The sequence below is a fragment of the Lepisosteus oculatus genome, chromosome 29, assembly GCF_040954835.1.
Source record: "Lepisosteus oculatus isolate fLepOcu1 chromosome 29, fLepOcu1.hap2, whole genome shotgun sequence".
Classification (NCBI taxonomy): domain Eukaryota; kingdom Metazoa; phylum Chordata; class Actinopteri; order Semionotiformes; family Lepisosteidae; genus Lepisosteus; species Lepisosteus oculatus.
The window spans coordinates 310,815-334,161 of NC_090724.1; the positions used below are offsets into that span (position 1 = coordinate 310,815).

At 39.0% G+C, this 23,347-nt stretch overlaps 1 protein-coding gene across 4 annotated transcripts in view; it reads left to right on the forward strand.

Annotated features, from left to right (window-relative positions):
• Window positions 1-23,347, forward strand: part of kdm4b (lysine (K)-specific demethylase 4B) — a 125,352-nt gene that overhangs the window by 62,106 nt on the left and 39,899 nt on the right. For all 4 annotated transcript variants that reach the window (XM_015365650.2, XM_006639900.3, XM_015365648.2 and 1 more), the window contains exon 9: window positions 21,519-21,715. In XM_015365650.2, coding sequence (XP_015221136.2) covers window positions 21,519-21,715 — 197 coding nt within the window. The remainder of the gene's footprint in view (window positions 1-21,518; window positions 21,716-23,347) is intronic.

Here is a 23,347-nt window from a genome sequence, read left to right on the forward strand (position 1 = left end):
GAAAAAGCAAAAGAGAAGTGTAAATCAACTCGGTATAGTATTTCAATGCACTGAACAGCTGTAGAAATTAGATTTTAGAAGTATAAACAAAGCAATAACACATTTAACAGGTACGAAATGAGGCAGAAACTTGCCAGCAATGATGAAATTGTGATGGACAATTTAGCCAGAGTAAAATTCAACAAACTTTTCAAATGTTCTTACCCAGATTGTTGATATTTCTCATAAATTAACAAAGGGAATTAGGCTTGTCATATTGCAAACCGTAAAAGTGGCAAAAGTATGATATTTATATTAACACGGACATTACCTGCTGATCTTTGCAGTCATTTTAATATTTTACCAGTGATTTCTTCTAGTACTTTGTTTCAAATTATTTTGAAAATGATAGCAATTAAAACAAGTCTATACAGAACATAAAAAGTAATTTTCAGCTCAGCCGTGTATACCGGCTGGTGACAGTGGCACAGCAGCTTTTGGATGGTGCCGCTTTGCTTACATTGTTATGCAGCCTAGCGTGAAATTACTGAACACAGAGCATTGAGAGCTTCTTGCAGGCACACTGTAGCACAGCCGGAGAGCTGCTGTGATTCATCAGCTCTTTCCCTTCAACCTCCTCAGGTGATGTTTTCTTTTTGGATTATGCGGACTGTCCTCTGTGTTTTTCCCTCTTTTGCTCTTTCCATAGTTGTAGTGTTTATAAAGCTAGATGGCCTCCGTCATCTGTCATTAGGCTTGTGCATGGTGGAACGATTGGATTTGGACCACCTTCACATGGACGCTTGGGGGTCACGCTGCTGTGTGTCCTGTAAACATCACCAGTACGCACCAGGCCTGGCAGTGTCTGTATGTGGTATAGAATGTTGCCACACCCGCTGACATAGCGCCACCTACTGTCACCTGCTGTGCTGCATGGGCACCTGCATTTCACATGCACAGTTTTCACCATTTGGTGGCTTGAAAAAAGCAAGTGGCTATGTAAGCACCCTGTGTCAGAGCCTCACCCTGCCATAATAGATTCACCGCCACAGGCTTTGGAAATACGTAAATGCAAACATATGAGAATTTGTATTAAGGGCCTATAGATCTTGTTTAAGGTGGCAGAAGTTTTTTTCCAAAGCTCTCAACCCATATGTTCTCAAACATGTTAGACGAGACTTATATCAGGTCTCTCCGTTGCCCAGGAAGGAAGCAGCAGCCCCGTTTCATCACCTTTTGAGGTGAAACCTGAATGGAAGGGGTCCTGGAGGTGTGGCATGTGGTGTCATTAAGAAGTCTTTTGGGTGTAAGTGTGCAAGGGGATGCAGTGTTGAGTCAAATCTAATTCTTTCTGATCAGCTACTGTACTTTGGCTGTATAGCACACTAACAAGCACCTTTCTTGTCCAATTTTAAGTTTCCCGTTTAATCCTTTTGTGTGAGAAAACACTAACATGACTGTGGTTTTACGATTTACATTCTCAATAGTTTCTGAAGGGAAAGATCGATCACACACCCTTTGAAGGTATCTTTCCTTCTGTCCAGGAGGGTCTGCAGTCACAGTGGTGGAGAAAATGCCAAGTACAGGTGCTCCCTTTGCATCAAGGTCTGTGATCTGCTTTTGGAGCACCTGTGCTGTCAGTAGTCTCAAGACAATATTGCAATCTTAACAGTGTGTTCCATGAGAAACACAATTGCCCAACATCCAAGCATCTTTTTAAAATCAATTTGTCATTTAACAGATTTTCAGAAATCTCTTGTGGAACAGAATGCAGTGATGCAGTTCTGTAACTTTTCAGGGGTTTTGTGCTGCTTCAAACAACCAGGTTTAATTTGCATCATGTTCACATCAAGTCTGATTCCAGCAGAGAAGACCGAATCTAATAAATTAGCAAGATGTATTGCTCAGTGGTTCTGAAGCAGTTCTGTAAAGCACAACTATTTTTTCTCGAAAGAACTAGGAGCATATGATCACATAGTCCTTTTGATCATTTATTTTCGTATTTGTTTAGCGCTAACTGTAGTTTGCCTTAATTAGCTGTTTTCCTGTGCTTTCCTGTGTCTGTCAGTAGCCGTGCAGCTGACACTGCTCACAGTTCCCCTGCTTGGCTGAACCTCTGATTTATGAGCTCCGAGTCCCGAGTGTCTGACTGGAAAACTGAAGGAACCGATCCCCTGGTTGCCCTCCCCTCCCCGGGGCTGTCGGAGCTGTGCTCAGGGGGCTGCTTTTGTTGTTTTAAGCCGATATTGACAAATAACATTTTTTTGCTTTTCGATTTATTTTAAGTGGTGTCACAGAGCCGGCAGGGTGGTGAATGCAGAAGCTCGTTCCCCGGAGCCACACCTTATTCTCACACACAGCAGAGTGGCTTCTTTGGCTATCTTTTTTCTTCCCATTTCCTCCACTTAATGATTCATTAATGTCACGTTAACGTGACTGAAAGATGAATTGCAAGTGCTTCTTACCTTGTGTGTGTTTGAAGAAGAAACTGCTCGGCTTAACAGATGCTGGATTCCAACTCTGCGTCGGTGAGAGAAAACAAATAGCCCCCCTGTTTGTCTGTTTTTGGAAACGATTTATGTAATACCGGCTAATAAATCCTGCAATATAAGAGCAGTATTTTGAATTTAAAATTTGTTTTTTACAAACTTTTCTACATCTGCATGTCCCCCCCCCCCCCCCCCCCCTTACTGGCCAAGAACACCATGAGGGCTTTTGTGTTTCTGTTCAGAACTGGATTAAATTCCAAAATTGTTATATGTAAATGTCCGTACATAAATACTTATTGGAAAGCTTCAGATTTTCTATAAGGGATTAGGTGACATTGACTCATCTCTTAGCAATGCTCACTTTGGTGATTTTGCTCAGTAATATTGAATATTTTTCTATTTACCGTAGCTTCCTTTGCTTTCAGCTTAATTTCATATGCTTTCCCCCATGCACCCTCTTGCTATTATGATACTACTGTGATTTCCATCATGAAGGTTTATGAGGCTTGTCCTCTGACAGGCCTCCTAGCCTTGTGAATATGTATTGTGTTAGATCACTGTTATCATAGTCCGTTCTAGTGACAGTGAAAGTAGGGTGAAGCCTTATCAGGAAAAGTAAATTAGTTTTCAAACCAAGTATCATGGACAAGTTTGCGTTAAGGAATCCTAATCCTTTTTTAATTCCAAAGTATTTTTGCGATACAGGAAATCCACTTAATATTAGTGGCTAATGAACAACACAAAATATAGAAAAAAGGTTTTCTGTTTGCTTTAAGGATGTCCTACCTGCTTAGATGAGGAGTGTTACATGCTAATTAGCATACCGATACTAGTCTTTGGTTTTCATTATTCATTTAGAAAAGAACAAGGAGAAAAACAATTGACATTTCAGCATCTGCATTGATGTTGTAACTTAATTCCCGCAGTAGAGCTTGCCTGGAATAGAGTTCAGGTCTTTTTCAAACATCTTTAAGCAACAAGACCAACTGTTTTTATAGACTTTTTTTGGGTTGGACATTCCAAAAATTTGAGTAAGGAAGCTCTCTTTCCTACAAGAACTGGTTACCTGATTATTACGGGAGACTTGTCGCCAGGATTCGTTTTAATGAAACTGACGTCCAGTGTGAGAAGAATATGAATCTGAGGTCCATTAAGTCACTCGTGTATTGCATTAATCAGTGCACTACCAGTGGCAAAAAATGCTGAGCTGTCAAATCATGCATTTTTACATTTTTATAACTTCATCCATACAGTAGATTATTCTAATAGATTGCTAAAATGCTTGGGCATATGTGTCCTTTTCCAGCATATGATCTTTACTCACATCTCTACACTAGTTTCTCAGGATTTTTTAAATTGATTTTACACTTGCTTGGAAGGCAAGCAGGATAATTTGTGAAATATCTAGATCGTTCATCACTGCACATTACCATAACCGCTATATTAGAACACACAATTCTGTTTTAAGTTATGTTTTCAGTGCTGTCTACCCTAGACTGCTGGTTTTACTATACACAAATGTATGGTTTAGGAAATACATAATCATCTCTCCAGCCTCTGAGCTAGAATACTCTGCTAAAAGAGTAATTATTAGAATATTGTTTTTCTTCACTAATGTTAGCCTGTTGTGAGAAAGAATGCAGATAGGCATTTTGTGAGAGTGTAAGACAAATTTCTAACCACAAAAAATATTTTCAGTGAAAAAGCTATTTCTAAAATGGGAAGAATAAAGAAGTGGTCATGGGTGTTTGTAAGTGGTGATACTATTTAAAATGTCTGAAGTCCAACCTGAATTGGAGTAACCCTGCTAGAGTTCTCTGAAGGCTGGTGTTTATGGTTGTGCTAAAACAAGGGTTAAGATAGCAGAGCTGCTGTAGGATTTTAACAGCAGTCAGTAGCCTGCCGTGTGTCAAATATGCACTGTGCTGAATGCACAGAAAATTTCAAGGTGCAGTAAAGCCTGACTGATCTCAGCCATGCCTAGAGAACTGGAATTGAAGCACCTCTGTATTGAACATCCTCTGCTAGAGAGGTTTCTCAGATTCTAGCTCTGTACTCCAAGGCAATTCATTTAGCTGCCAATGACTAACCGCTGGTCTGGGTTTTTCGTATGCATTGTGCTTTTATGAGCTATACTGCTCTTCTAGAAAGTGTTCAAGCTTTTCTGAAAGGTATGTCATCAAAAGATAAAATGAAAAGAATTGAACCTGTTCCATCTTTGACAGGGGCTTTACAGTAATTGCCCATTGTCGGTCTTGGGTAAATGTAAAGACCTAACCCAGAGGGCTTTGTGGAAGGGAGTAATTAGCAAAGAAATTCTGCAACAGGGACGTTCCATCAGTAGAGGGAGGGCGTGTCCCTAATATTTGGACTGTTGCAGTCCTTTTCCTGGAAGGGTTAATTGTGCATCACAGTTATTTACTTTATATACTTCACTAACAATGTTTAAGTTTGGTATGTAGTGCTAAAAAATGTTGGAGTTGGATACTTTAATATAAATCTAACATCTCCCTCTAACTTTGAATGGGAATATAGAGCTTTTTGACTTTGCTTTTTCCTTTTATTTAATACCTTTAATAGCTTGCACAACTGTAGTAGTTAAGGAGATGTACAATTACCATTATATGTTTTTCCTAAGGTTTCTGCATGTTTTGTTGCCATTCTATTCAAAGATTTAAGGGGGGCTAGTGCACCCTTTTTTATTGCAGTATTGGAATGTAGCAGGCTTTTGTAAAGAGTCTAGGGGATGAACTATGGTGCCATCAGTTGTTACAGGGTCACTAACCCTCCCAGATTTGCTGACCTTGGGTCTGTTCCTGGCCTGGAGGGCCGATCACAGAGCTTCAGGATCCGGCTCAGGAGAGTAGATCATGTCAGAGTGTGAATTTGGATTCCCTGGTAGTTTTAAACTTTGTTTAGTAATTAACGCAAATACTTTTTGTTGACCAGGATTTGGACTTCCCAGGTGATTGAAAATTTAAACCAGATCATTTTAACCAGCGTTTCTTACACCTTTAAGAATGATTGTGCCGGAACCCTAAATAAAACCTGAAAATTAACCCACTTCAATATAATATCCATCTAGCCCTCCATAATACACTTGCTGCTGAAAATGTAATTTGCGGTCAGATCTATACATAATGCACACCTCGAGCCCAGGCGGAGGTCTCAGAATGTGATGTTAAACAGCATTATTTTCTGAACAGCAGTGCAGTGTTTTCAGTGTAAATAAACATCTGTTCCCCAAGTCCTTATGTACAGCTCAGATTGAATCTGTAATGAGCACAATGCAGTTTTTACAGCTCTTGTGCTGCCAGTGTTGTAAAGTAGATTTTGAGATATCATCTAAGAGCAGTTAGATCCTTCAGTGTTTTTTAAGAAATAAGTCCCATTGTCCACTTTAAAAATAATGACACCTTGTATTTGACCAGAGGAATTACTTGATTGACCTCAGATCACTTTCTTTGTAAATCCTGCTGGCAGGAAGACAAACATGTTCAGACCTCAGCTCTTCAGGCTGTGGGCTCTCATGCTTCTTTTCTGATCAGCTTACAAAGAGACACAGTGACCTGAGCCTAAGATCCCTTTTGTCAAACCGTTTTACCTTTTAAATGCAGAAATGAAAGAACGGTTGGCCCCACCAGCTGGAATGTGCTCAGGTTTAACTAGCTCCACACCCAGACCCTGTTCCACACTGCCCAGCCTGTTCTCCCTCCAGTCCGTCTGCAGTCTGAATGTATTGTCTTGGTCTGCTTCAGATCTTTATCATATTTGCTCTATGTCCTTTTGAAAGTTGAAATCAAAGTGGAGAATATCTTGCATCATTCCAAAATGCGACTTCTGACCAAAACTGCTTTGTTCAGGGTGGCAAATAACAGGACCGATAAGACTTCCTGTTTTAGAAGTAGCAATGACAAACTCCTCTCTAGGTGGCAGCAGAGCCTATTTAATGAAGACTGCAATTTTGGTACTTATTTGTTTTATGGTCATTTTGTTCAATTGAGTTCACTTGCTTTACATTTTTCTCTACTTGTGTTTGTCTGTCTTCTATAATATTTAGTTTGGATCACCCCCTTTTTGTCTAAAGAAGGCACAGATAGAATTGTTGGCTTATCCATAGAAAGAGTAATTCTTTCTTGTCACAGCAGAGATTTGTCAAGTAGTTCTGATAATGGAGGCAAAGTAAAGATGTTTGGTGCTGTAGGATCACATTCTGTTGGTCCCACAACAGCTGTTGCTTGGTGCTGTTTTTCAGGTCAGCCTTGTGTGCCAAAATGTATTTTATTCATAATAAAGAATATAAATGTAAAACTCTATATTGCTTTTTTTCATTAGGAGAGGGGTTGGAGGCCTGACTAGTTTGATAATGCTTTAGCCTTGAGAGCAAGCAGCATGGTTCAGAGCATTTCAGTGTTATTCATGACCACATGTTGCCACAGCTGTTGAATTAATAAGTTCTATATTTTTCATTTTTCTTATCCTGTCTAGTTTGTAACCTCAAGGTATAGGTTGCTTTGACTCTCAGTATAGGCCTGCTTATACTGAGAGTCCAAGTGAGTCACTTTGAGACTGTTAAATTTTGTTTACAGGTTAGTGAAAAAACAGCACTAAGGGTGCTGTAACTTTGCTGTTGATAGACTAGACTAAGGACCTCCATTGCCAGTTGCAGCATTTTTAAAATAGTTTTGTCATTTAGCAGATTTTTAAAAGGCTCTGCTGACGTCACTCGCAGCTGTTGTAGTGACAGCAGTGTGGATAAGTGCTGAAATCTCTTGAGAGGCTGAAGCACACTGAATTAGTGATTCCCACTGTTGTACTGAGGATCATGAGGCTGCTACTGAGGGTGCTTTGTGGGGTTTTGGAAATGCAGAATTCACTCACGTTACCATGGATATCACTATTTTTTCTCTGTATTGCAGGGTGATATTTAGATCCTTTCCTTTTGTGTGAAAGTTGCAGGCAGTTCATCTGTGTGCTCAGCTTTGACAGTGTCTTGAATTCCCCTGTGCTCTTCTCCTGATGATTTAGATTAACTGTCACCTCAGACTTATTAACTGTCATTTTTGTGGAAGTTTTTGCTTGTCATTGGAATGTAAATGAAGTCATCAGATTGGATATATTGGTAAATGTGAATATAATTTTGGTTTAACCTCATATTTTTACATCTTAATTCCATATATATATATACATTTTAATATTTTGTGACAGTATTTTTTAACCTGTCAGACTTTGGTCTGTGATTTGTGTCCAGCTGCACTCTCAGTAACTCACTTGAATAAACCCTTAATGTGGGCTGATATTTACATTCGTCTGTTCTTTTTGCTTTTTGTTTTCAGCTTTTCAAATTCTTTTTACAAGTATTTTTATGACCTGAAAAAGACAGTTGTATATAACAAGGGCAACAAAGCAGAGGATGCTCTTTGGGACAAGTGATGGGTGCTTTCACTCGCAGTGTTTTTTTGCTTCTTGCTGCACACAGTAGAACAGCTCTTCAGCCAAACCTCTCATCCAGCTGCACTGTGAGTTGTTAGCAGCTGGAGCGGTCCTCTTCTTGTTAAAGGAAAAGACATACTGCAGTCTCAGCCTGGGATTAACACTTCTGTGGGCCCTGGGTTAATATATTTTGATGTCCCCTGCTTGTAAGCCTTAAACCCAGTTAAAACAAAATTGTTCATTCCCATGTTCGTGAATGATATGTAGTTAAGATATTTAAAGTAATTCTTTAACTATTTTACAATTAAAACCAATCCAACATTTTCTCTTTAGAAACGAATAACCAGGCATTTAGAACTCAGCATTTCTTTACACAAAGGGATGTGGGCTCTGGAAGAATTTGCCTAGCAGTAGGTGGCGCTCCACCTGCGCAGTGAGTTTTGTCTGGCAGACCATGGCCTCGAGGACACACCTCTGCACGATGTCTTGTACGCATAACTGCTGTGGTGCAAACAAGTCAGTTGATATAACAGGTAGGTGACACAAAACAACATAAAACTGAGCAAATTATACAAAATATAGTGTGAAACACTACCGTGTTGGTACAGGTCATAAAACATTTTATTTCAGCCTGATCTGCCCTTCTTGAGTGTAAAAACGTAAGAAAAACAAAGGCTTTTTATGCAAACATTTCAATTACCAAGTTGCAAAATAGACTTTGGAACTATCGGATTGCACAATGCAAATTGTAGTATAATTGTGATGAAGCTGTGTGATGTTGATTATATAATTGCTGACCCAATTAGCCAATTAGAGAGGATATTATTGCGGTAATTTACTTTTTATCATGGAGTAAATAACCACAACGGTTATTATAAGACCAATAACAAAGCACAATCCCTACACTTGTTTGGAACCTTCAGATGAAAAGGTGCCATCAGAGACCTACATTGCCTGAGCCTGGAAACAACTTCTCTTGTTTCAAGTTATTTTATACTATCGGCTAGATGGCCTTTTTTCGTTCATAACCTTAATATATGTTTTTGAGGGTATTATTGAAGGAGGATGACTTTCTGTAATTGTGCTGGGAGTTTGAGACTCCCTCCAGGCTTTCAGATCACTGTTAATGTGAGATTAAAGTCCTTTAGAAGAGGCCCACAGGATCAGATGGAAAATAAAGGTATAAGAGACAGTATACAAATGCAAAAAACATGTTGAATAACATCATGTTTTGCCATTGCCATTTAACCCTAGCAGATGAAGGTGGGAATTAAGAGAAGCAGTTACAATGTACAGTGGATATGAATATTGATCAGTTTTTCATCCACTCAAAATGCTAAAGCAGACAACTTCAGGTTTTACAACTTCTCTTTCCACCTTTTGTGCATGTAAGCTAGTCACCCTTATTATAGCTCAACAGTGTGAAACAGCTGACTTTACCACTGACTCAGATGTATTATTAAATCTTATAATTAACTGACTGACCTTACTGATTTACTGATAACATGTTCTTCAAATGTATGCATTGATTTTACAATGTTTCCAGTTTTAAAAACTTTCAGGTTATCAGCTTTTGGTTTTATGATTTTTGAAATGTTTCATGCAAGTGATAAATTATATTCTGGGGTTGATTAGTACAGATCAATTAGAAGAACAAGAAAGACCTACGTTTATATTTTATTGCTATGCACCGGTGCGTGTTCTACCTGGGATTTGTGGAGTTTTCTTCATGTGCATCGGTTTCCCTCCACCGTCCCAACATGTGCCGAATAGGTATGCTGCCAGGATGAGCTCCAAGTTTTTGGAACCATTATCAGGAATAACCGACTTTCCAAAAATGAACATTAAAGTGTAACACAATTAACTCTGAATTATCTGATGGGTAATTTGAAATGTTCAATACAAAATATGCTGCTTTGATTTTGACTAATGCATGAGATCCCTGCGTCAATTAGCCACCGACAGTGAAATGAGCAAGATGGGTCTGTTGGTGTTTTGTTTCTTTTATTATATATTTTATACTCTTATATAACTATTATTGTTCACGTGTTTCACAAAAACATAATACCCATTACATCCACCATAAAAGGTTCTACCTTCTCTATGAAAATGAAACCATGCTAGTTTTGACAGATGTCCACTTCAGTAAATTATCATCTTAGGAAATGAAAGAAATAATTTTGAGCAAATATCAGGCTCCTGACACTGACCTAGTAAGGGTTTCATGGTTTTGTCATGCAATAGAAAATAAAAAATATTGGTTCTGATGGGAGCCATTAACTGTCCAGATTAATACAGCAGTTACACTACATTATGTTTTTACTGCAAATTTTTAAAAAGTTTATTTCAAAATGAGCATTTAAAATAAACATTAAAAATAATTTAGTATAATTAATAATTAAGTATTTTTAAGGTACCTCCAGGAGTCCAAGGTATTAAATGGAAAAAATGATTAAAAAACTTCTGCAGCATGTTTTTATAGCTCTTTGGCTTATTCTGTGGCTATCTTTTAGCATTTCTATAGTTAAATCAAGGAAATAAAATTTTCATTCATAAGATCCCAGAACAGAAACTATGCTTTTCTTCAAAATGTTTTAACCTAATTTCTCATACAGTACTGTAGTTAAGAACATGGGCGGAGAATCAAAAGAAATGCATCACACTTTTTGTGTATGGTTTTAGTGAATAATAATGAATCGTGATTGCGTCTAGTTCACCCTCATGGACATCACAACAATACACCAACTGTTATCCACACCAATTCATAGAGAGGTCCAGGTCTGATCTTCTCATCAAGAGAATCTAGTTGCTACAGAAATCTTGTACTGATTTTATGGCAACTTGACTGCACAATGTTCCATTGATCCGTCCTCGGATCTCACTCTCTGCCCTTCCTGGGGGCTCGTCCTGACAACATTACAGATGGGCTGCGTGTCCTCATGCTGCTCGTGCATGGCCAGGTTTCTTGCAAAGTGAGAATGGGACAGTTGTCGTGGATCTCATGCTCTTCAGGGAATAACCATAAGAGATGAGTTGAATGATTTTTTAAAACTTTCTTATTTATGCTAACTTTGCAGTAAGGCTATTATTTTTGAAAAATATAGAGATCAAAGTTATGTAGCTCTTAGAGCTGTTCTGATTCCAATAGTGCTATGGTAACCTTAATTGCACACAATACTGATGCTTCACATCTTATTAGAAAAAATGAGTTTTTATTGTAACATTTATTTTTTTAGAATTAAAGTGATAAAGCATTTAAGGTTCACTTTCTTCATGCTTTGAGCTTGTTTTAGGTAAGCAGATTTGGATGTAACAGATTTCTTTGGAGGTGAAATGGAACAGAATAAACTTTTTTCCCCTCTGATTATAAATATGACCTTCATACATGCAGTTCTATGCACAATAATTTGTTTTTGAGCAACAGTGAATTTGTACAGAAATAATTTTTGATTCTGTTTAAAAAAACAATTTCAGCTGTTTCAAATTGTTCTACCTTACTGAAATAGCCAGAAACTGGTTACGATCCCCATGTGAGTGGGATGCCTTGGTTAAGTGTGTGAGGCTGAAGCCCCTCAGATCTGATGGGGTGGAGCTGCAGGTGGCGGCGGCCCTGCACTGCGCTGGCCTGATGCCAAGCGCTTGGTGCTCCTTTCTCACCCTGTTGCCAGGCTGCCAGCTGCAGTGGGACATGCTTTGCCAGAGTCACCTACTGTTTTAATGTTTTTTTTCTTGAGAGATGTCCCACTCTAAAGAAATCTCATCAAGCTCTCAGGGGAAAGCAATAACAAGTGGCACCAGAAAACAAACCAGAGAAACGTAACGAGCCCCTTCTTCAAAATCCCCTTGGGGCTGTGTACCTGGCTCCAGTGAACATGAGCATTTGCTCACTAGATTTTCACCCACTTGGCGCTACCAGCTGGATGTAGACAACATGCACTTCAGTTAAGTCGCCAATACACGGTATTTTTATTTCCTTTGTTTATAATCCATTATTTGTCATCCATGCCCCCTGTAAATAATCGTATTTTATTTTCTGAAGACCATCTTTTGCATTTGTGAAAATACTTATGGCCTCTTGAAGCAATTTTACAGAAGTGTTATGAGATGGAAAGCGTGTTGGATATGAGGAGGATTAATTTTCTAGACTTTTTCAATTAGGTTTATTATGTGACCCTTAAGCCCAAACAGAGCTTTATCTTTAAATTTATAGGACTGGTGTACTTTACCAGTAGTGATAATTTCATGTAGCCTCCTGTAGTTTCACACCAGAGCACTTATCCAATGTATAAAAACTTAGGTTCCATTTTGAGACAGCATCTGCATTTATTATTTTTTGTAATGAATCTCTGCTCCTTGGCTGAAGTTGAGAGTTGGAAAGATTTGCTCCCAGAAATCGTGAAGTCGTAATGGCCGCTCCTGCTGTTGCTCTTAAACTTGGGTTCTGAGCCAGAAAGCAGCTTTCATTAGCCACCTGCTGTCTTTCAGATTTCATTTTTGTAACTTTTTCACCCCTCTTTTTAATTTATTGATGCTTTGTTCCAGGCCCCCGCCATCAAGCCTTATGATTCAATTGCAATTTCTGTTTAGTCTTTTCCCCATGAGATCCTGTTGCAGAGATCATATAAATACTATAACTTCTCTGTGCTATAAAACTGTAGTGGACATTAAAGATCTTAACTATGGCAAAGTAAAGCATGGAGTAAATCTGGCTGTAAGACTCTTGATCCTTCGCAGCTGACTGCTGTGTGCAGTACAGGCAGCAGGTGCTAAAGGACGATGTCTAATCTCAGTGGCTGCCTCTGCCAGAAGAAACAAGGTCTTTAGCAGTTGTGGGTTGTTTACGTATTCCACAAGTCCTGTGTGAATGTTCAAATCTTAGTTTTGTGACTCTGTGGACTGTGTTTTGAGAAACAAAATCATCTCTTTCTCACAGCTGACAAACTTGTGTACTTGCAAACACAAAACATCCCTGTACCTTCAGTCTGGGGGGGGGTTTCCAGCAGGTTTTATGGAGGTAGAATCCCAAAACTCGGGCAATGTTAACTTTTCAAAAGAAATGGCAAGTTCCACAGTGACCCGTAACCAGCACTTTCCCCTTCTTATCAGTGGAGAAGGGGGTAAGTAGTTTATTAAACACTAATTGGTGTAATAAAATGCAGTATTTAAATGGAAATAACATAATGCAATCCAACCCATCCACTCTTGGATGTTTTATTTAAAATTGACAAGAGTAGAAAAGCATGAAGTTGTTTTAGAATATTTAATCACTTACTAAATTTTGTACTTCTTAAATCTTTGTTTCTTCTCAACTTTGTGAAAGTTTTTTCTAAAATGTTGCCCACTGGTGCTACTTATGACTGAAGTTGTTCATTGCTTTCAGCCCAGTGCTTCCCCAGTGGTTACTCCAGTAGTTGTATAAGACTGAGATTAGAAACTAAAATAGTTCAGGTTTCTCGAAAATGAAATGTTTTTTTTAATAAGGGAGTTGATAAGCTGACGTTATGAAGCTTGATTTTTTTGGATATCATACTCAGGCTCCGGATGGTGGATGTGACTCGTGGCAGACCTAACGAGTTACCATAAAATCCTATGATACCTAAAAACACGATGGATTTCATTTAATTCCAGGGCGCAGGAGAAAGAGCTATAATTATCGTGTTTGTAGGAACATGCTGAGTTTCTTGCAGATCTCCTAATGGAGGAAGTCATTAAATCTGCACCACCACGAAGTCAATAATGACTGCTTGAGTGGAGGGTCTCCTCATTTTTCTAGTTAGTCCCAGGCGGCCACATGACACGGCAGCATTTTCATATAGTCATTAACCATGGAAGCACATGGATGCTGTTCAATATATATATATATTTTTGTTTTCGTGGCTCGGTTGCTTTTTGGGTAAAATTAAAAGCTTTGGTGTTGCAGCAGAGACCACTCCTAAATGTAGATGGGGCTGTCTTTGATCTTTTGATTTTCCTGTTGAAGATATACATGTACAGATGCTTACAGCATGTGTCCTATCAACTGCTGGCCAAACTCTCTAATTCTTCTGGCTCCTGGGACAAATCTCACCCTGTTCCTTTAATCAGATAATTTTTTTTTTGCAAGGTAAAAACAATTGCCAATTACTTTAGTTATTTATATGTAAACATATAGAATGGATTCAGAATACTTTATCACCTTCAGGGAGTGATAAATGTAGCTGATAAGTTAAGAAAACTTTGTTTTTGGATTCAGATACCAGTATTGTAAGCCCTTTTACAAGGGTACTGGATTTAAGAATCAAGAATCGTCAAAGATCCTGACGAGGTCAACAGTGAAACACTAGCCCGAGGACATAAGTGGAAGCTAAGGGTATATTTGAAACTGAGAGCAGAGGACACATTACACAAAACGTTGTGGAGTCTTGAGCAAGCTATCCAGCTATGTTTTTTAAACTAAGTTAATATACTGTACTTGGCTCCTTCAGTCAATGGATTATTTTGTTTCTAGTAACCAGTCCATCTAGAATGGCATCTAAATTCTGCTATTGAGGATTCTGAACAGCCAAGCCAGATCCCCTCATAAGTTTTATTTGCTCAGCAGTTAAAAGCACATTTATTTTTTTATCCTGTCTAAATACATTCCTTTAAGTCCATGCATGTATCTTGTCTCTTCTCTTTGCTAATCCTGTTTAATCTTGTCTGTAAACCTGACTAGGTTACTTACAATCTCTAGATGAAATAAATTAAGAGTGGTGTTCCTAATATAGATCCCTGTTGTACCCCATTACTTCACTCACCCATTTACCACTTATCTTTATTTCCTTTAACCAGTTATTTATCCAGGTACATGCATTACCTTGTATTTTTATTGCCTGGCTTGCAGTTTAATCTTTTATGCAGTTTTAATCTTTTATAAGAAACTTTGTCAGTGCTCTAGCCAGCTTAGTGTAGTGATGTTTAACTTTGTCAGACTTCTTAGATGACTTTAGAACTGAAGACTAAAGTTATGAAGATTCTCTTTTAACAAATGTGTCAACCTTATATTGGCCACTAATGGTCCTGAAATTTTAGTCTGGTGCTCCCCAGGTGCTTTGTCACTTCTGTTTTCCTTACTTTGCCATAATTGAGGCGTTCTTTCTTTTAAGGAGTTCCGACAGTCTCAGTAAGAAATCTGTCATTAGCCATGTCTACAATTTTGGTTTTGTGAGGATGTCCCTGGTGGCCCATCCATCCATCTTCTGGCTTCTTTATCTAATTCAGGGTTGCAGGGGAGCAAAGCCTCTCCTGGGAAGAGATGAGCGCAGGGCAGGGTACACTCCGGCAGGACGCCAGTCCTCTGCAGGGCAGGGTACACCCTGGAAAATATTAAATCTTCCGTAATGTATCATTTACAAAAATATTTGTGATTTCATTAGGCTGCATTGTATTGTACTGTAACGTATATGTGGATGTCGTTTTTAGCACTATGCCCTCTCACATTTTTATTTACAAGCCTGACCCATGTAGTTTTGAGACCCTTGATTTATCTTTCTGGTGTACAGTACCACACCTCTTCATTTTATGTCTATCCAGTGCATTGCACATCTGCTACTATCTGCTGTATTTGTTACTATTGCTCTTCATGAGCCGTGTTTCTGTGATTACATCTTTGTAGGCTAGCTAGGTACATGTAGCTTCCATTTCTTGCAACTTGTTTCTTGTTCTGGCTCTTAAATGTAAGATCTGGATGATCTGGTCCTTTTGACATGTTCGTTCCTTGGTCCTTGTTTTTGAATCTACCCCCGTTTGTCTTTGGATTCTGCACATTTCCATGGTCTTGTTCTTCGGTTCTGATGGATTTGATTATCTTAATTTTTCATGTTCCAGGAATGTTAGATCTGATGTTATTGAAATAATTTTCAGCTCTTTCCACTTAAGGTACATGCTGTGTGTAATACAGTCTGATGACTTCTTATCTCATACTCTCGAATAATATATTAGGATCGTGATAAGGATGTCTGTGACTTGCCCAGGTTGTACAAAGTTAACCTTCATACAACATAAATAAGATTGGGTCAAATACACACCATTGTTTTTGTGGTGTGAAAGTATTAATTTGCAAGCCCAGAAAAATTAAGTAGACTATGTGTTGCATTTATCCTAGGTGAGTTTTTAGAAGGAGTAGTTTAATGTAATTTTTAGTTCTTCTCAGATTTATTGTGACTTTTGATGGTCAAATTATCAAGAAATGTTTAACTTGCTACAATGCATACAGTATAAAAGTCATGAAGGAGGAGCTTTGTGTGTTATAAGCATAAAAAAGAGGTTACATGTTAAATCATGTGCGTTTTCTGTAAATTTGTATTTGTGAAACTTTATAACCCAGCTACTCTGTAAAGAATCAGAGCTTATTTTCCAATTGCTGAAGAAATCTGTTCTGGGATTTCGCTATCACCTTTCAGGGACATTTAATATATAATTTCTTCCTGATCACACACGGCCATTTTCTGCTGCACCATTAGCAGAAATTAGTTTCCTGTTCTAATGTTTTGAAGTATTTTGAACTGGATTGGAGCCCAGAACACCAGAAGGGATAGGTTTTAAATGGTAACAAAACTTTGTTTAGCCAACTTAAAAAAACTAAAGAACCAAACTTATTTTGGCAGATGGTATCAGTTCTCCTCTCTGAAAACTGGCTTTAGCTGCAGCTAATGAAGCACACAAACAATTGTTACTGCTAAGTTATATTTAATGTTCAGTATGATGCCTCAAAGCAATAATCTGATACCGTACTATGTTTAAAAGTAAGAATTGATAGTGTACCACTGTAACAATACAAAAGAACATTACAGTCACATAAAAATACGTAGAAATTCAAAACGGAATTAACTAGGGCCCTGTGCACCTCTGTTTGCGCAAGTCTGGAGGATGCCAGAAGCCGAATTTCAGTGGCAGTAGCAGACAGGTCCTGATATCACGTTTTTCTTTATATCCTCTGAGAGGGTGGCATTTCTCAGCTGCTGGATATGACACATTAAATTTCCATTTGATGACAACTCTGTAATGAGATTTCTGTAGCTTTTCTCGTTGCCTAGTCACTAAACTGCACTGGTGGTGAGTGGGTAATCGGGCTGTAGTTTTAGGGCATGCAGAACTCCTGGCATCTCATTAATGTATAATGGCAGGAACATTTGGACATTATCTCTCCTCAGCCATAGCGGAGGACCTGCCCGTTGATCTTTTTTTCGTGTAGCTAGAAGGCAGAAATTACATGAATTGCCAGATGTATTCATGCATAAAGGACTGTTATATGCTGTATTTTTTATATAAAAGATGTAACTTTTTTGGGAGGCAAGGGAAGTGCAGTTTAGTTTCTGGTGGGCTGTACCTGTAGTCTTAAGTGACATTTTTCTCAATATGGATTTTGATTTTAGGAGATGTCCAGCATTACTCCCCCTTTCATCCCCCTCTTGTGGTGCTTGAGAGGCTAGAGAGACTTTGATCAAAGGGACCTGTAACAAGGTCTGTAAATAACTGACTGCTAAGTCGACAAAGAAGATGATTTTGCCTCCTCAGACTTTACATGCTACCACTGCTGAAGGCACGCAGAAAAGTCTCTGTAGATATTTTATCCGGACTGATGTTGCCTATTAAACACCCAGAAACTTCAAATTGGGCTAGATACCTGAATTCATCCAATGTATCACAACATGGGAGAGCAAAGCAGGTAGTTGAAAGAAAATGTTGAATAGAATAATTTTGATGTGGATAAAAAAATATTTATCTCTAAATGGTACCATCTTTCTCATTCTTTTCAGTCTTTAATCATATTGCTTAATTCACTTCTGACACATGATCGATAATTAAGCCCCTCTCACCCCTGGTTTTCATTGAGAAAATCTGTGTTTAATTGCTTTTGCTTTGGCAAGATTTTCATAAAAGTACATTTTGCTGTCAAAAGGAACATCACGCTTCCTCAGAAACCCTTTGTCAGGATGGTGTGACTGTTGTTTTTGTGTGTGATCCTGTGTCTCTTCCATCTCTTCAAATGGATCCCGGAATTGCAGGTGGCAATGTAATCTCCAAGGACGAGCGATCAGAAAATTGCATGGGTGAGGTTTTAACATTGTAGTTTATTCATGGGCTATTGGGGTAAGCGAAAGGCAGAGTGGAGTAGCGCCAGAGGTAAATGCTATTAAAATAACAGAAAACCAGGGAAGCAGTTCTCCGCTTCTTGACAGAGCACTGGCATGTCTGACTTGGGAACCTGTCAGCAGTAAGAATGAAAATTCCCCCATCTGCTCTGAGCTCGGAGTGGAGCTCAGCCAAGCATTGAGAACTCCAGCTCTGCTTTTGAGCATTCTCACACACGGCAAACCCTGTGGAGATACAAGTGTGTAGTGTGTAATTGACATTTCTATTTTATCTGAAGACCACTCTGAGGAACTAAAAGTTTTTAGAAAGCAGTAAACTGACTACTGTAGAGCTGCGTGAGCTGGGTTTTATTTATCTTTCACTGCTTGCCTTAGTTACTGAGTGAGAGCTGGTATAATTTGTTGTGTTTCGGGGGAGTCGCAGTTGCTCTGTGGTGAGCAGGAGACAGAGGCTCGGTACGTTCTGGCTCTCACTCGCCATTTAAGTTCTCTGGGCTGGATCTTACTTCCTTCACAAAATTAAGCCGGTGAGCCCAAGAATGTTTACTTAACCTGTGGATCACCTGGATAAAGATTCTGCATGAGCAGCAGGTCCTTGCCAAAAAATTGGGCACTGAATGAGTGACCCAGTGGACTTGGGTCTAAAAATGTCAGGATGTGAACACACTGAGTAAAAGAAAAAATAGCACTTTAATTCTTGTGCAGTCACGGTTCACAATCCCAAGTGCTACCCAACAGGGCCCGTTACCGTAGTAGCAATGTAGAAGAAGAAGCAAGCCTTCATCTTGTATTCGATATGGGTATGATAAATGCACTTTAATGGAGGGAATGTAGCTTAATTACTGCAATGGTGTCTGGATCTACAAATGAAACAAATGAAACTCCAGCTCCAGAGCGTACTTGTGCCTTTTCCATTTCCAGTGATCGTGAAGAAGGGAAATATTCTGTATAAAAACCCTGTGATTACGTAGGCAGAATGAAAGGAGCAACAGGCTTTTGGTTCATGTTCATTTTTTTAAATTTTCTTAACTTTACCTGGACTAGAAGGAATTAAATTAAAAGTTTAAAAATGGGAAAGATCACAAATGTGTGCTGGATGTTGTGGTGTGAATGAGTGGCACTGTGGCTTATTGTACTTATTCACCTTCCAAACCTGCAAGAGGACAGCAAACCTGGCATTTCTCAAACATTTTTTTACACTTTTAACTCCCTGTGTATGTGACACAATTTTCAATGTGTTCTCCCTTTATTAGATTTTGTGACCCCCTCCCCCCTATAAGAAAGCAAAATTGTTCCTTGGTAGGCACATGCAATTGCTCCTAATAAATCCTTTAGGTTTCACGTCTGTTTGTTTATATTGCTTGGTGAGGTTTTTGCTCTTTTATTACCAGTTTGTAGATCCCAACCCCCCACATCTCCCCCAGCCACAGCCTCCCATTTTTTGAAGAATGTTCACGGTAATTGAACTCAAGGCTTTCAGCTCAGTTCATGAAATAAAGCAAAAATGTAATACATGAAACCAGGGCACAAAGAGAATTAGTTTTTTTGTTGTTGTTTTTTCAAAGGAGCCCCTGCAGTCTTTGGATTAAGTCATACATTTTTTAACATTGTGCAGCTAATGTGATATGGGCTGAGGTTAGAGGCTTCATTCGATTTGTACTGGCTTGCCTGTTGCCACCAATGTCATAATTACCTCCAAACAACAGTCAAAATGTCATGGGAGATCCAGTTTAATCCTGTTTTGCTTTAGGGTCCAGTGTAGTGTGTAATGATAGTATTTTTTTAGATGGAAAATTTTATTTGTCATTAATACTACCTGTAGGAGCTCTTGCGGACACAAGTACCGGAACTCTATATCGAAACGACGTTAGCTTCTGTTGGTATTTATAAGAGCTGACTTTACCAAGCTCTCATTCATTTTAATGGCTGATAGTTAAGGTGTTGTGCTGAATTATTGAAGACTCCGGGTGCCTGAATTTCTGTTACAGCTACTTAATTACAGGTGACCTATTTGCAGATTGTTCCCCAGCCACTGTTTTTGACAGGTTATGACTTGATCTTTTTATGTGCAAATGAAGGAAATGCAGAGTGCTGTTCAGTGGGTGTTAAACAGAATTACAGGATAAGACCATGAACCAGAAAGTAAATCCTTTCTAGTCTGAGCCTGATTGTCTTGCTTTTATTTTTCTGTGTTGTGTGTCTGTGTTACCCCCAGCTTTCCTGTCTACCGGTGTGGTCGTCAATAGTTCTTTCTGCGAATTGCAAGTTTCCATAATACAAATTGGCTGTAATGCAACTGGTTCGAGAAGCTGTTTCCTGAACACGGGTGCATGTAGGCTATAACACATGCAGAGTCCAAACGGCTATCTGGCAGCGCTGCAGCACACCTGACATGCTGGTGTATTCTCCTGTGTATTGACCCAGTGTCCATGAAAATGATGAAGAGGATAGCACTTACAATAGTTTTTATTTGAAGCACAATTATGTATTGGCATTGTAATAAAATTATGGTGAGTGCTATTCTTTTAATCAGTTTCTGTAGTTGTCATTTGAGGATCCAGCACCTATTGTAAATTTAAATCGGTCTGTCAGTGCCCAACCTGCATATGCAACAAAGTTGTGTATCTGCTCCTCTACTATATTTTCATTCTTTCGAGACATTGGTATGAATATTGCTGCTCCATTGAGTGGCAAAGGTATGAAGCATTCTGCTAGTGGTAAAAAAAGGAAAGCTATTACTCTGGAACAAAAGCTTGATGTTAAAGTTATATTAGCGAAATGAAAGAACATATCATGTATACTACTGCGCTTAGTAGTGCGCATTGTTAAAGTTTAAAAAAAATGCTCTCTCGCCTCTCTCCAATGCAGAATTTCTCATTGCTTAGTGATGTAAATACTGATGCATTATGCCTTATCTATTTTTCCAGTGTTTTCTGTTTAATGTTAATCACAAATACACATGCAGATGTAATACATTTAATCTAATAATTTTTCTATTGAACATGACCAATCACTATAGACAAAATGCTTTTATTATTGTTGATCTGTTCTCTCTGCCCCCTAACTCCTTAAATCCCATTGAACCAGTGGTTTCTGTAACAAGATTTTCTGTATTGCGGTGTTTTCCAGGAACACAAATCTCGCATTGTAGAAGAAATGGCTGTATTGTAGTGCCAGGGGGCTTGTGCCAAGAGAGCATGTGGATGTCGGAACCATAAATAACAGATACTCTGTATGCTGTGTGTATTACTGAGCTTATGTTTGCCACTGGACAGTTTATATATCTGTTTTAGACACCAAAGACATACTGTAACTATAGTTAGCATGTTTTTTAAAATCAATTCAAAGAAACCTAAGCATTCACTGTATAAACATGTCACACATTTTAATTCATTCAGTGCTAGCTTGTCATAAGTGGAGCTATAAGCTGGTCCAGTGTGTCTGTAATAAGCCATAAAGAGATTTCTCCTAGTCTTCAAAGCAAGTTTCCCTTGTGCTTTCACAGTGCACGTGTCGGAAGGATATGGTGAAGATCTCGATGGATGTGTTTGTGCGGTGCCTGCAGCCTGACCGCTATGACCAGTGGAAGCAGGGGAAGGATGTGACGGCGCTGGATCACCTGAAGCCCACTGACCTCACCAGCCCCGAGCTGGAACTGTGGTGGGAGAGACGGGCCATGTTGAAGGACAAGCTGCTGCGAAGGTAGTGGACCATTGAAAAAGATGCCCCTTGCATGGCAACACTAACATTACAGAGACCTCTGGCACAAAGGCTACAAAAACAAAAGACTGTGTGGCTCTCTCATTACATTTCAAGCATTAGTTGTTATAAAAGTGCACATCCATGCCTATGTGGTTCTAATGAAGTTGACTGTATCACACAACTGTGCTCTAAAAGTTGCAGTGAAACAGCCAGATTTGGTGCTTGTACAGATCATACCACGGGGCTTAAATTCCCGTGGACAAACCACCCATGAACCATTTTCTTCCATATGAAAAAAGCCATCCTGGAGTCAGAGAGGCCATTTTTGAGCTGCCCTCTGTTGTGTGCTGCCGTTGTGCATGTGTACATGCTATTGATGCTCCTGTCTGTACGTCTGGCACATTTCGGTGTCACAGTGATACACAGTGATTTTCATGATACAGTTTGCTGAATAGATCAACTACTTCCCTGTAAGTTTCCTAGCTTTTTTATATAAACCAATGTTTTCCTGTACTTAACCACACTGTTTACAGTTTTTTTTTAGTCATACAGCAGCAGAAATGAAACTCCTAGTTCATCTTCAAAAGCTTGTAGAAAACACTCAACAGTGGAATAGCCCCACATGCAGCCTGCTGAATACAAACCATCAGGGTTTTGTAGGCAGGGCCTTCGTTTCAGACTTAACTGTAGCACTTCCTTCTTTAGTTTTAATTCATCATATACAGAGTGTCCACTGTGTGGGCCATGTCTAGGGTGTTCACTGAATACATAATCTCATTAACCAAATGGCAGGTCTGAAAAGTAAGATGTACGTTGGCTACATGGCAGTCAGGGCATTCATATGATATAATCCACAGATGCCTGACCTTGGAGGTCTTTGAAAGCCCCAGACATCTTGTGCTCCATAAACTGTATGAGAAAACCAGCCTGCTCTGTCATTGTGCTTCTGAAGATTTTCTTGTAGGTATTTGTATGGAGTCTGATTTGTGAAGCTGTAGAACCATTCTAAATATGTACACTTAAGGTGATTCTGTGGGGAACTAGGGCACCACATTTGAGATTTGATCTTTAATTTTGTAATGCTAGCCATTAGAAATCTGTTGTCTCATCAGTGAGGTTTTCTCTAAAGCTACAACAATCCACTTGGCAGTGAGCTTGTAGCTTTTAGTTTCTGCATAAGTAATGTTAGTGCTTTAAACTTCATAACCTAAGAGTTGATTTTGATCAGTATAAGCAGTTTAATACTGTTCCTCTTACTAATTTGGCAGTGTTACCCCAAACACCTTGAAAGGGGTCAGAGTCAGATATTTTTCTTTTTACATGCAAATTGTGATAATTCAGAATTCCTTATACTTATACAGCACTTTTCTGGACACTCCCCTCAAAGCACTTACAGGTAATGAGGACTCCCCTCCACCACCAGTGTGCAGCCCCACCTGGATAATGTGCTAGTATGCTCAGCACACATCAGCTGTCAAAGGGGAGGAGATAGAGTGATGAAGCCAGTTCATAGATGGGCATTATTACGAGGCCACGATTTGCCAGGGGGAAATTTGGCCAGGACACTAAGGGAACACCCCTGCTGAGATCTTTAATGGCCACAGGATTAGGGCCTTGTTTGTATGTCTCATT